We start from the raw sequence: 15089 nt of genomic DNA, 5'->3' as shown, positions 1-15089 counted from the left end.
CAATAAGAAAAAAAATCTTAATTTTTTATATTTTTATACTTTTGTGTACAGTAGTTGGTGCTACCTATCTTCCAAATCACAATGCGTGGATATGTAACTGGGTGTATATTTGTGTTATAGGTCTGCTGATTGCTATGGCCACATTATAAACTTATGTATACAATGTTCTATAAAGCTTTTTTAAAAATTTATTCACAAACAAGAAAACAAAATCAAATGAATCAAAAATGTAGAATAACCTACTTTAAATGATTTATTGACAAAATATGTTCTAATACAATTGAGTGAATGACAGAGGGGAAAAAACACCATGAACATGTTTACAACAAACACATAATGAGAATGAAATAAACAAAATCAAAAGAAAAAAAACGAAAATGAGAGATAAAATAGTCTTTCCATATTCAAAAAACAAAGTTTAATTTTATATGTAATCGGCTTTGAAATTAATGTTAGTTCCGCATATTCTGAGAAACATCATTCTTAAACTTCTATGACACATAAAAGCGGAATTTTGAAGTTAATGTAAAAAAGAAAATAATAAATGCATTATATTTCTAGAGTATTGATTCAAATATCCTCTGCAGAATTACAAATTAACACAAAAGTAAATTTATGAATGATATTAATTCAACACCCATGAGAGAATGAAACATAAATAAGTTCATTTTCAACACACAACACAATCCCAGCTCAGGTTTGCATTATCAGATGAATGCACAAACGATCTATCAGAGGCTTTTTCTTTTGGTAAGTACTTTAAGTCTTTTACCTCTTCTTCAGTTTGTATAGCAGCGGCATCTTTTTGCATGCTTTTTTTTATGTTATTCCCCCTCCCTCTCCCCACTGTGAATTTCGTCCAATGCATTTGGACATTGTGCCACTTGCCCAGCTCAAAGTAACTGGAGTTCAAGCTTGTTCTAGCCACAAACATAATCAACAAGAACATCAGTAGAAAGTGATGAAATGGTATTTGCATGAATGCATACGAGAAAATTTACAACAATTTTTGCAGCAGTTCATCCTTTTATGCGCATGCATCTACTTGCATAACTTCTCAATGATTGATGCACAGAGAGAAGGTAAAAAACACTAAATACAAAGATGCAGATGAAAACATAAAACTGTACACAAGAGCTATTCTATTAAAAATAAAGCTTAAGGTATGATTGGTCTGCAACAGCAAACCAACTGCATCCCAACAACAGCTTGATATAAAATGTAAATACTTTTTAACAGAAATACAACTGCATGAACATTACTTGAGTTAAAATCCCATTTAAATTATACGCATACATCCTTCGGAGAAAACAAAACGGGCAGAGAATATACATACCAGTTATTCCACACTGAGTATGGTCAGAAAAGAAATATTTGCAAGCAATTATGTTTTGTTCTAGACAAGATTAATTACGTTTATTAACCATACAGCTTGGTAGAGTGTGAAATGCCTGTCAATATTTTTTCTATATGCCCTTGGGTTCTGTGTGACACTTTTTACCCAAAAGGAAATAGTTATCCGCCACACGAGACCAATTTTATGGATTGTATACATATTCACACAGAACTGGTACCAGTGGTACCAAGTGTGAATAACATAACACATTATGCATGTTAATTCACTTTCTTGAGACTATAATGTGTGAAGACATTTACAATATCACTGAATACACTTCAATTCCAGTACACATCTAAAACAAAAATGAAATTAAAAAAAAAATATCTAAAACAAAAATGGTCCATTTTTGTAAAAGCGAAATAATAATTTTGAAGCATACACAAGCTAGAACTGCTGCAAAGTTCAGTATATTTTTTTCAAAATCTTTCTCTGCACTGTACACCAAAAAATGTCATAAAACCTTTCCAGAGAGATATCTGTTCGTAAAATCATTGTTTACACGATGCGCGTAGACTTTAGATAGATGGCTGAAACATCGCGTTCGCCATACCCCTTGCGCTTTGCCTGTCTGTATGACTTGAAAAAAATAAGTAAAAAGTAAAAATGGTTGGTAAAACCTCATTTTTTATTAACTAAAAATTAGATAATACATGAAAAACTAGTGAGAAAACATTGAAATTGAAAAAAAACCCAGAATTTTTAAATTCTTTTTTCAAATTTAGTTATTTCCTTCACTTCAGAACCAGACAGAATAATTAATTCTGAGATCCAGGACGATGTGACGGGAGGATGTGTGAGCTCATTCATTTGATTGTCCTGTATTTTATGGGACAAATTTTTTCATATTATTTGGCTCTTCGAAGGGACGGTTGTTCCCATTGCCCTCTCTGGATTCACATGAGTGGAGGCAGTCTTTTCAGCTGCAAATGAAACCAAGGCAGAAGGATCCAGGGCAATACGTCAGAGAAGTGACTTACTGTGTAGATGTGTCAGCTCATCCTATTTTACGAAAGACAAATTTTCCCCATATAATTCCGCTCTTGGGAGAGGACAATCGCCTAATCGTTTCCCCCAGATCCACGCTTGACTAAGTCTCACAAAAAAAACCCATTATACTGACCCTGCTTAGTGCCAGACATTTTCAGTGAAAAAAATCTTCTGCACACATGGTTTTATAAGGGTACAACTGTATTTACAAGTACAAAGTACCCTTGATGAAAATATTTTTCACACAGCAAGAAGATAACATATATCAAATAGCTCTCAGCTCCTAAACGTGTACCATAATCTTAATCTAACTTTTGGATACAAACATGGTACATTAATTTCAATAGAATGTTCTTCAATACCCTTAACCTGCTCTCACTGCTCATAGACCATGAGATAAATAGGTTGCTTAGTAGTAACTGATTATTAATGATGTGATTTGGGGAAATATTTCTCATGCGTATGGAGAGAGATAACTGTGTCAAACTCTGATTCAACGTCACCCCTATATTTCACAGAATTCTGGCGCTAGAACAAGTATGGTGTTGTATCGAATCAATCACTCCACTCTAATACTTATGTATCAATAGTTCTCAAACTTTAATCACTCGTGGCTCCCTTGAATATTCAAGGTTCATCTGCGGCCTTGACTTCCATTCTCAATTCTACCATGAGAAGTCACCCAATATATTTTTAATCAACATTCACATATTTTTTAAAACTTTTATATAGAATAACTGAAAAATAAAATGGTTAAAAAGCCATTTGACAAGCTTCATGAAATCATCTCTACAGACTTCATTGGAGCATGCTGAAAAAATAAAAAACTTAACCAAGTTGACAAAAATATCATTACATGCATGCAATTCCCCCCCCTTAAATTGAAACAATGAATATTGAACTTTAAGAGAAATGAAGCTGGAACTCACCTCATTGGCTACAGCTGTGAAATGCATAGGATGGTCAAGTTTGCTTCCTATAGCAATAAAAAGCCCCAGATCTTTCAGCATATGTATTAAAGGCATACTTGGTTCGAATTTCCCCTTGATAATCTCTAAGTAAAAAGGGGGAAGAAAACATTATTCAACAGCTATAACTCAAGTTTAATATACAACTAAGCGAGGGAAGGCTGGGGAGTCTGTCCTTCCTTTCAAAATGTCAGAAAATGAGTGACGAAAAAATAAATTGAAAATAAAACGATTGTTCTATCACTTTGATCCCCCATAATACTACAGTCCTAAAATACTAGTCCTCCTTCAAAATAAGCTATGGCCCTGAAACCAAGTTCAATAATACACCTGTTTTCATGAACATACACACAGCCAGACCTTGATATAATGTTACCCTGGAAGAACAAAATGATAGCTACTTCATAAGCAGGGCGACTAATTGTTAGTTACACTAGAACGACCTTCAAAAACTGATGTTAAAGTTTTAATTATTTGAGCGGCACAACAGAAATCACTTAACTCATATAAAATGCTACATCTTTTTTTTTTTTTATCCTAATCTATGAAGGAAACAATTTATATTAAAAAATGCTTGCTAAATACAGAGAAAATTCTGAACTGCAAAAATTTAAATTTGAATGTTAAACAATGGTGTTAATAGCCAATTTCTTGGGGATAGTTCACCATACATCATCAAAGAGAATTCAAGAAATTGTGATCCTAAATACCGGATATCGATAAATTTTATTAAAAACTGAAATTTTCAAATGCAATGTGCTAATCACTGCTAAAATTGCCAAAGGGTGTGGAAAAAAGGAGCTTCTGCAAATCGCAGTGAAAAAAAATGTATAATGCAGTAAAAAATACTCAAGTGATTTGATGACCCTATTTCATTGAGAAAAAATTGAAATTTGGTAAACTAGGATCTTGAATAATTACCCTTAAAATACAGTATATCGCCGGTTGCCATCAAAAAACTTTGTCAGAAAAAAAAAAAGTAGGCACAATTACCAATTGTAATAAAAATTCCGAAAAAAAAATTAAGACAAAATACTAAACCTGAAAATTATGTGAGATGAGTATTTTTATAATTTTTGCCATAATTATCATATAATTTACATTATGAAAACGCAGTGTATCCACATCTTACATAAATATTAAAAATTCAAATAAGCATCATTGAAAAATGGGACAAATGTATAAAAAAAAATCAGAGCAAAAAAAATTACAGGAACATCCCATAATATGGGACACAAGTGGTCCATCAAATCGCTTCAGGCATTTTACTAGTCCTTGTTTTCAGAAAGGTTGGGAAACACTGCCCTATGATATATTAGTCTAAGGAAAACTGAATTTGTAATAGTGGCCAATCCTCATTTTACTGAAAAAATTGCTGGACAAATCTGTTACTCACCATGCCCGGGATATGAAAAATTCTTACTGGGCATATCTTTTTTCGCATGGGGGAAAACAATTTAACCATTCATTCTTTTATCAGCAACAATGCAAGCACACATGCGTGAAATTGCATAGAAAAGCTTTGTTAGGCAGTCATGATGTATTTTGATCAATTCCACAGCTCCATAATATTTTACAGGCCACCGTGGCCATGGCCTTCACATCCTGCAATTAAGCCCATAGGTTGTGATCTTTGTGGAGGCCCCTTTTCTACAGTAAGTAGTTTATCCCCCCGATTTAACACCCCCATTTATTTTGCAGAATTCTGGCATTACATTGAATTGTGGCTGAATATGTGCAATCCTTATCAGTGTTTCAAATTATTTGTCCATAGGACTATCTTTGCAACCATTGATTGTAAAAGTACACTTCCAGTTACAAAAACTTTTCATATGTCATGTGGTTTCTTAAAATATCATTTTTAGGGGGTTGTATACAAAAAGAAATAAATCTCTTTACAAACAAAAAGAAATAAACCTTTTTACAAAGTCTCCATGTGCCAAAACTTCCAATTAGTGAAATATAATTTATGCTCCAAGTCATTAGCAAAAAAGAACTCTTTAAATGCAATATTTACGGCGGTAGTGGGGGAGCTCTGCCCCCTGCTGCCTTTGGCGGACAACCCCCCCTCTTTCCTTTTCACAACACATCTTGTTTATTTTGTCCCACTTCATCAGAGTGTTATGAAAAGCGACATGTGAAAGCACCAGCTTACTGACGAATTTTACAATAATAAAGCAACAAAAAAACAAATGCTATTCATCAAGCACCCCCAGAAAACTTCCCCATGGGGTCCCTAGACTGGAGCCCTGTTGGACCTCGAAAAATTGTCACTTGTATTCATTTCACCAACAAATATATTCCAGCACCCCCCCCCCTCCCCCCAATCAAGGACCCAGGACCCAATTTGCAGAATTTTAGTAGGGGACCAGACTGGATTTATCTCTGGCTTCCATTGTTGAAAATTTTAGTGTAAAACAACAATGTGATTCATCTGGGGGCCCCCAAAATGAAACCTGCCAACTTCCACATGGGGCTACCAACCTGGAAGCTTGTCAGAGATCATGAAAAATTAATTTGTATTCACTTTAACAATGAATAAAATCCAGGGCTACCAACCAATTACTCAGGACCAAATTTGCATACTTTTAGTGGGGCACAAGACTGGCTTTATGTCAGGCTACCGATGTTGCAAATTTTACAATGTTAAACAAAAAACAATGCGATTCATCCAGGGCCACCCCCCCCCCAAAATGAAACCCGTCACTTTCCACATGGGCCCGGAAGCTTTTCAGCCACCCCTCTGTGGGGGCTACAAAAAATTTTCATTTGCATTCATTTTACAAATGAATAAAATCCAAGCCCCAACCAATTACCTGGGACCCAATTCACATACTTTTAGTGGGCCACCAGTCTGGCTACATCTTGGGCTACCGATGTTGCAAATTTTACAATGTTAAACAAAAATCAATGAGATTCATCCAGGGCTCTGAAATGAAATCATACGCGGAGATAGACTTGGAAGTCTGGGGGGCAAGGTCATTATTGCTGGGGGGGGGGGGGGACACGACGATGATGTCATCTCATATATACATTAGATCAGTCGACTCCACCCTGGGGGGGCAATGCCCTCCCCTCCCACGCCCCCCCCCGTATCTCCGCCCATGAATGAAACCTGTCAACTTCTCCATGGGGGCTCCAACCTGGAAACTTGTCGGACATCCCCCAGCGAGGGACATGAAAGAAACGAATAAAATCGAGGACCGCAACCTTGCAAGGATCCTGGTTCAAACCCCACCCCCTGTCGCCGCAGTGGTGGTCAGCTGAAATCGGTTTTCCGCAGTTCCCAACTTTGAGGCATGAATGCGAGCCAATCACTCAGTAAAAAAGTATCACCGTAGAGAGAAACACAGGCCTACAACATTACAATTATTCATTCATTACACTTCACTCACTATGAGCAGAGAAAAAACTCAGTTAAAAAAAATAGATTGCAGATGGCAGCATTACACACAAATAAGCTTCACGGAAGGTTCACTATACATACACAAACACATTCTAACACGTACCAATTCATTAGAAGTTCCACAGAGGAATATAGATGAGGTGCATATCTGGTTTAGTAGTAGGGCCCTAACCAATTACAAGTGACCCAATTTGCATACTTTTAGTGGGGCCCCAGACTGGCTTTATCTTGTGATTCCGCTGATGCAAATTTCACAATGTTGAACAACAAAAACCATCGAGATTCCTCCAGGACCCCCAAAATGAAACCTGCCAACTTTTAAATGGGGGCCCGACCTGAATGCTTGTCCAACATCCTCCCCCATGAGAGCCATGAAAATTTTTCACTTGTATTCATTTTAACAATGAATAAAATTCAGGGCCCCAACCAATTATCTGGGACCATGGGCAGAAATACAGGGGGCACCCAGCGTCAAAGGTAAAGCCTACTGACCTAATTGTATTTGAATATATGAATTGACATCAACATCATCATCCCCCCTAGACTTTCAAGTCTATCACCGCCCATGTCCAGGACCCAAATTGCAAATTTGTATGGGGGGGGGGGGGGGGGTCATTCTGAATATATCTTGAAGCTTTTGCTATTGCAAATTTTTCAATGTTAAAGCAGAAGAAAAAAACATCCATCCAGAGCCCCTGGAAATGAAACCTTTCAACTTTCCCCATGAAGGTATATGTGCACTGCCCTGCCCTGGGTATCCCGACCCTGTGTGTTGGGAGCACCGGTGATATGTTTATTATACATACATCTCTGTATGGACCCACAACGGCAGGGCTGACAGGGGCTGGAACAATTCATATCACTGATTTTTCACACTATAAATTAACCACAGTAATGAAACAAAAGCTGGTTTGAGGCCCGCAAACTGTCCCAGCCTAGGGGCCCTTGCAGGATGCGAGGGCCATGCCTCTCGGTACATACACATAATTTTGTCCGATGGGTTAAACGGTTCCTGATATATTCAAGAGTCAAAATAAAACTTGACCCAAAATCGTAACTGATTTCCATTACATAGAAACAGGCCATTTTTGAGTTTGTGATTTTATATTATATATTTCTATATTATTAAAGTAGATTTGACTTTGAATTTTTCCGCATTTATCCCCAGAGATTGAATATGTGGTCCACAAATTGAGAAAACAAATTAATTCAAAATGCAACATTTCTGTAAAAATTTTTAAGAGGCAGTATGATAAAAAAAGTAAAATACTACATTTCACTAGTTTGAAGATTTACCACACTTATTACACATAAAAAGTTGATATTTTTAATTTTACGTATACAAACCCCTAAAAAAATTGTCATGTTTAAGAAACTGCATGTCATTTAAAAGCATTTTATAGCTAGAACTACACTTCTGTAGCATATGTCGCCAAGCCACAGATGTTTTTAACATATCAGCAACTACGTTTCATGTTTAAGCATAAGAGAATCCGAGACCTAATCATTATTCCTCACACTCCTCCATCACTCACCATCAGGACACTTCTTAAGTCAACAGCTGTAGAGATAGTCGCATGAACAAACAATTTTAATCATCCTGCGAGGTGATATTAGAACTTGGAAACTTCTTTCAGATATTCAGTGACTGCCTTCATTGCTTTTGAATTTTTGTATAATTCTTTCGAAATTTCAATTTTTTTTTATGCAAGTAAGTAATTTTTGAAGCAGGTGAATCAAGTAATAATATTTAGTCATGGTCACAGGTGGTATTCTCACCACCTTTTCTTTAATTATGTCAGTCAGCCACACTGAAAATTAATGTTTTCGATAATAGAAATGAAAACTTTACATTACCATTCCCCTTTTCCTCAAGCAAGAGACACTTTAATGATCCTATATTCATGATTTCTAAGAGGTCTTCCTGTCGAATGCCAATAACTTTTGACAGTGAGAATGCTTCCGCGAGGCTTGCAATTACGTTACCCATTATAGTGTGGTAAAGAGCATTCATCCTTGCTCCGTAACCGACTTCACTACCTGTAAAAATAAAAATTGAGGTGGGAACCAATCTACATTTAATCTCATAACACAAGTCTGCACATTAAAGTGATATTAAGGGTTATTGACTGAATAATTGCCATAATGTGCATTATGTGAGTGCGTGAAAGATCTTTTCCACAAAACACTTGAAAATGATTGGTTCTTTTACCTGAGTAAAATGCATGCTTTCCCATTGCTTGAAAGCTACTGGCACAATCTGTAAAGAGACTGCGATCACCAGATGCTAAAATAATCAACTGACCATCCACCGAACGCTCTTTGCAACCTATTATAGGTGCTTCAAGGTAACGTCCACCACGAGAAATCACTGCCTATTCAAGAAAATAATTAAAATTATACTTTTGTTTCATTATTTAAAATGTTAAAAACTTAATTTTTTTTATCAATGGATGCTTAACAATTTTCCACCATTAATAAAATCCTGAACTTACTTCCGACACATCATGTGATGTATCTGGATCAATGGACGATATTTCCACATAGCCTTTCTTTGAAGCTATTTCCTGTAAAACTCCACAGTTTCCAAAGACCAACTAGAATTCAAGAAATGCAAGGCTTGAAATGACATTTTACAACATACATGCTCAACCCATGGCCCGTGGGCAAAATTTGGCCCTCAGAGTCATCTGATGTGGCCTGTGACCTGAAACCCAATTTTTTGAAAATAAACTAACACACACACATTTTCAGATCACTTGAGTGACCTATGGCAGAGTTCTAGAACATGTAAACAGACTGCGGCACATTTACAGCTCACTTAAATGATCCGTGACTCACAGATCACTTGAGTGACTTCTGACACAGCTACAGACGACTCAAGCACCCGCAGCACATTTTCAAATCACCGAAGTGACCTACGGTCCAAAAAGCAGAATGTTTTGCATTGTTCTGCAACAAGCCCTTGGCTGACTGGAAATGTTCTGCAGTAAATATTCCCACGCTCGTGTTTTCTACACTTTTCTTAAGATTGTTCTGTGACATGTGTCAAAGATTTCGGAATATTCTGTTCTCTGGCCTGCGGTGCAGTTCCACATTACTTGAGTGGTCTGCTGCACATTTCAGACCACTGAAGTGATCCACAATACATTTCCATATCGTTCAATTGGACCGTGACATGTTTTTGTACCAACAAAGTCGCCCACACTTCTAAAAGGTTGAACACCTTCGTGTTACAATATGTCTTAACAATTGAGAGGTACATAAAGAAGCACTAGGATTCCAATCATTGAAGTGCTTTTTTTAAAAAATATTTTTCATAATTTGAAAAATAAAACCTTTCAATCATTTTTTTTTTCATGTCAATGTTTCCATATTTCATTTTAATTTTAAATTAATAAATAAAAAATAATTTTCTTACACAAACTGCAATATTGAAAAATATATTTCAACAAATAGAATGGTTGTTGCTCATTAAATGTATAGCTTTTGATACATAAATATATGTATTACTACATCAACGTTCCTATAGATTTATCTATATTTTTTCAACATTACCCACCTCTTTGACCACACTTGAATCAGAAACACAGCAAAATGTGATGTCTGAAGCAGCAACAACATCAGCGGGAGTTTGACCTTTGAAGGCTCCAGCTTTAATAAAATCTTGACACTGAAAGAAATTAGAAAATTAGTGAAATTATACATAGCTTTACAAATATATAAAATGGCCCAAAGATATATAAAGTTAATTTCAGAAGAACAAAACAGATAAATCTTTAGCAAAAAGGTTTGAAAAGAAACTCTTTCGTTCTATCATTTTCCAATTTCAAAGCATGAATGCGAGCTAATCTCCCATCTAAAAAGTCTGCACAGAGAACCACACAATCAGGCCTACAACATTTAAAATTCATGCATAATACAAACAAGCAAAAAAAAAAAAAATGTAGAGTTGTTTGTGCCTGAATTTGGAAGACAGATGGCAGCACTAATTAAAATCCACATCACACATTTCTCAGACACAAATTTCACATTAGGTACGCAACACTAACATGACACATTCTGACACACACCAATTCGTTAAAAGTTTCTCAGAGGAATGAAGTGTGTGCATAGTTTAGTTCTACTAGTTATTCTATCATCAGAGTTCAATTCTTTTGCTCTATGGCAGTTATTATTTATTTTAATATTTGATTTTCAATAATTATGCTGAAATCAAGCCTTGTGTCATGCAAGAGCGACAACAAGAGCGATACCCAAAAGATTTTGAAACCTTGAATTGTTTTGTCTATGAGTGGCAAGTTGTGTAACTACAGATCTGCTTGTTCTTTTGTAATGAACTCATGAATTTATAAAAAATTTTGGGACACCCTGTATGTATTGAATAAAACAATAAACAGTGACTTCATAATTAATCAAGGTTCTGAGTCATATGCACAATTTTTCCCACCTATAAAAATCAACTATTAATATCATTACCAAAGATGTTAATGACTGAAAAATACTGCAGACAGTAATTTTAATGAATGCTTAAACAGAATAAAATTGATTTAGGCCAATGGGTAACAAGCATAGAGGATAGCAATTGGAGTTTAAGCTGTACAAAAAACACTTTTCTCATAAATAATAATTAATTTATAATAGACCATATTTAGTTAATTGGTTACAAAAGCAGAAAATTTGACTTCAGGGGGTGGGGGAAACGAAATATGAGGTTATCTATAAAACAGGAGCATGGGAACAGAATAAAAAAAGGCAATACCTTTTCTGGTGTCCTATTCCATACTGTGATATGGTGACCAGAATTGAGAAGGTTCTTCACAATACCTCTGCCAATAATTCCAAGACCCAAGAACCCTAACTTTGATTTGGAAGCAGTGACACCTTTGTTTTCTAAATACTTGCTAACTTTTTCTATGTCTAAGGCTGGAAGCTCCTGGGGAAAAAAAAGTAATAAACTCTTAAAACTGAATTTCTTTTAATGTATATACATTCACAGAAAATTTTTTCTCCTGAATACAAGATCAAGGAAAAAAGGAATGTGAAAAATGATCTTTAGATTATACGTAGGAAAATTGATGCATGACTCGCACCATTTGCCAGTCATAAATTAATTTATAAATTTTTGCCAGCCATTCAATTAACATGATTTTCCCAAAATCATGTTAATTGAATCAGTTATATATATACAAAAAGCTATATATGCACACATACTGTTGGTTCAATGAATAAAGGTCGGTTCAGTATCGACTGTCTCGAAGGTGACAGATGAGGAACATAACTTTGTAGAGGAGGAAGTGAGCAATGAGAATTTGCAGACAATAAAGATGAAGTTGTGTCAGTCTTTTTGAACTTTTTCTTAGGTTTCTCACTCTCGGAATCTGATATTCGTCTTTTAACAGCCGACTTCTTGGGGCTAAGTTTTTGTGTGCTTTGACGTTCCTGAAATTAGAACACATACAAACAAGAAAAACATTTAATCAAAATTTTTATCCCTAAAAATGAAATGTCATAAAGTGACAACATAAATATAAACCATTCCAAATTTTGGCTGGCAATCAAGGCAGCAAATACATATTTCAAGCAATAGGAGCAGTATTGATATGACTAACATTTGATTTTTTAGGTTTTGGAGATTTTGTTTTTTCTTCGACACAATGGTTTGTTTCTTCATATTTGCTTTTTGAAACAATGCCATTTGTTTCAGCATCATCTTCTGCTTTGCTTTTTGAATGGGTTTTCTGGAAAATTAGAGAAGAAAAACAACTCTATTTCATGTTTATAAATCAAAAATAAACTCATAAATCAAATTTTCAAAACATATGACTGAAAAGTTACAAATTCATACACTAAGGAAAAAAATGGATTTCCATAACTTATCTAGCAATTAAAAAAAAAAAAAAGCAGCAGAGAATATTCAGTGGAACTCTTTCACAGTAATAATTGTCATAGGGATATACAGGGTGCCTCCCGAGTCCTAACGCAGACTTTACCTTATCAACCATTTGCTGTATAGAGGTATGGTTTAAATTTAAAAAATGCTCTAAATAGGTTCAGAAACCACTCTATACCAGTTTTGAGAGTGAAAATACAGTGTGTCCTAAAATAGAAAAATCTAAATTTTTATACAGTCCCGTCTTCAAAAACCCAATTACAAAGTTATTGCCTTGTATCTATTGAGGCGTTAAAAAAAAAAGAATTCCTGTGGTTTTTAAATGCAATATTCACCGAGATCTTTGAAATTAAAAATAAAGGAAAGTTGGGAAAACGGCATAAATTGGGGGGGGGGTGTGTTTCCATTAGTGTTTATATGCTGTTTTTCCCAACTCTTCTTCTTTTTTGAATTCAAATATTTAAGCGAATATTGTACTTAGAAACATGAAATATTTTTTGTTTGCCTCAGGAGAGACAGGGCAATAACTTTCTAATTGGGTTTTGAAGATTGGTTCATTAATACGTACAGAGGGATTGATTTCTTCCTCTATGGCTTCAACTGCCAACCAGAATGAAGACCTCCTCTTTGCTTCTTTATCTTTATTTTTCACAAACTTCTCTTCATTTTCTTTGTAGGGGAAAATATTTTCTTCAAATATCCAAGCACTGTTAAAGAAAGCATAGCAAAGTTTTCCTAAATGTTATATTTCATTCTTTCACAAAAAATTTTAATGTAAACTACATGCATAACTATATTTTAATACATTTTCTTTAGAATGAAAGCAATTGGAGTTTCACCACCAGCAGTAATATAGTCGCATTTACTGAAAAATGTTCGAAGTTTTTTTTAACGCAGGGTAAAATTCACCTTTTAAGGCAAATTTTCAATTTGTTTTGGCAAACTTAGAAAATTTACAAGCCAATACAGACTGCGATACGAATGAAATACTGGGCGGGGGAGATAAAGTTGAGATGTCCGATATATAGTGAAACCATGCTAGCAACTAGTGAAGTCACTAGACTATTTTATGCTAGTGTGCTGATTGATCTTTAAAGCAACACTTCTTCAAGCTTGTGCAACACTTCAATCATCTTTCACATTCACCTGTTTGATATCTTGCCTAATCCTACAGTGATTGACGAAAATTAATGTTCTGTTCGGAAATGTGATACTGTTGCAAAACTTTGCTGATCACAGAATGTCTATATCCTTGGGCTGCAGACAGACAGAAATGCAGGAGCAATGTATCAGGAGCGAATTCTCTCTCTAGAATGTTTTAAAAATGTTTTCTTATGAGCCCCATTTACATGTGCAAAATTGAGATTTGAATGGAGGTGGTTTGGTAAATATAAACCTGCCCTGCAACTTTCCCCGTTCCCTTGTACGGAAAAAAAGACGAAGAAAGATTAAGACTGTCTCCTTTGGTGGATTTTTGCGGTGTCATGACACCCCCCCCCCCCCAACCTTATAATCCTTAGGCGCCAACTCCCAGACTTAAAAATCTGTAGTTTATCATGTAAGGAAACTTTTACTGAAGAAAACGTGGCATATAAATAAAATGAGGGAAAACAGGATTTTTGGGATTTCATTTGATGGCCCCCTTTTACCAGGATATTCCTGCATTTTTTGCCGTTCTGATTTTTTTAGCAATGATTGGAAACTTTGCTTGATTTTGAAATCACATTTTGTGACAATTACATTTTCTGTACTTGGAATCAAATTGATCATATTTTTTGTACGAAAATGTGGTCAGCTTGGAATTTCAAGAACAGAAAAAAATATTTTCTTTAGAGATTTTCTCATTCAAATGAAGCACAATTTGAAGAGTTTTAGGAATTTTTCTATAAAAATTTGCAAAAATTGGAAGAATTTAACTTCTGACAGGAAGATTTTAATAAGGCTGAAAAATTTGAAGGCTTCCGGATAAATCAGAAGCATTGACACCTATGTATAATCCTTCAAGATTTTTCTCTATTTCCGAGTTAAAGATACAGGCGTTTTCATTTCCTATGTAAACAGTGCTATTTTTTCCATTCAAACAGAATAGAATAGGTAGAAATGGAAATGAGTGACAAAAAAAGGTCAAAATTGATTTTCAGTAAAAAAAATTCAAAGATCCAATTTGACAAAAAAAACATAACTCGGTGAAATGTGACTCATTGACAGATCAATCCATATTATAGGAATTTGAGTTTCTACAGTACTTAATTTAAAACAAAATTTGAGGATTTTTTTTTTTTCCTTCTCTTGAAATTATACTTATATTTTTGTCACAGATTCATTTTATGAGCTTCTGTACACTGAATCAATAACAGAACTTTTCAATCGAAATAAAAAATTCTTACATACAAAACTCTGTACAGGAAAATATTTTCCATCTCCAAAAATTTTTCA

The 15089-nt window shown here is 35.0% G+C and overlaps 1 protein-coding gene across 1 annotated transcript in view; it reads right to left on the bottom strand.

Moving 5' to 3' along the window:
* Nucleotides 1–235: 235 nt before the first annotated feature.
* The window catches only part of LOC149069482 (uncharacterized), a 39623-nt gene continuing 24769 nt past the window's right edge, over nucleotides 236–15089 (bottom strand). The window contains exons 4-13 of the mRNA XM_089249405.1: nucleotides 13222–13360; nucleotides 12373–12501; nucleotides 11975–12202; nucleotides 11523–11696; nucleotides 10323–10433; nucleotides 9256–9357; nucleotides 8973–9135; nucleotides 8618–8800; nucleotides 3316–3440; nucleotides 236–1975 (exon numbers count right to left, since the gene is read on the bottom strand). Of these exons, the coding sequence (XP_089105531.1) occupies nucleotides 1895–1975; nucleotides 3316–3440; nucleotides 8618–8800; nucleotides 8973–9135; nucleotides 9256–9357; nucleotides 10323–10433; nucleotides 11523–11696; nucleotides 11975–12202; nucleotides 12373–12501; nucleotides 13222–13360 (1435 nt within the window). The 3' untranslated portion in view covers nucleotides 236–1894. The remainder of the gene's footprint in view (nucleotides 1976–3315; nucleotides 3441–8617; nucleotides 8801–8972; nucleotides 9136–9255; nucleotides 9358–10322; nucleotides 10434–11522; nucleotides 11697–11974; nucleotides 12203–12372; nucleotides 12502–13221; nucleotides 13361–15089) is intronic.

This window comes from Pholcus phalangioides, unplaced genomic scaffold, assembly GCF_987345545.1.
Source record: "Pholcus phalangioides strain wild (caught in Gottingen) unplaced genomic scaffold, Ppha-v1.0 ptg000022l_1, whole genome shotgun sequence".
NCBI lineage: Eukaryota > Metazoa > Arthropoda > Arachnida > Araneae > Pholcidae > Pholcus > Pholcus phalangioides.
Note: the sequence above shows the minus strand (reverse complement) of the source record. Positions and strands in the feature narration are given on the sequence as shown.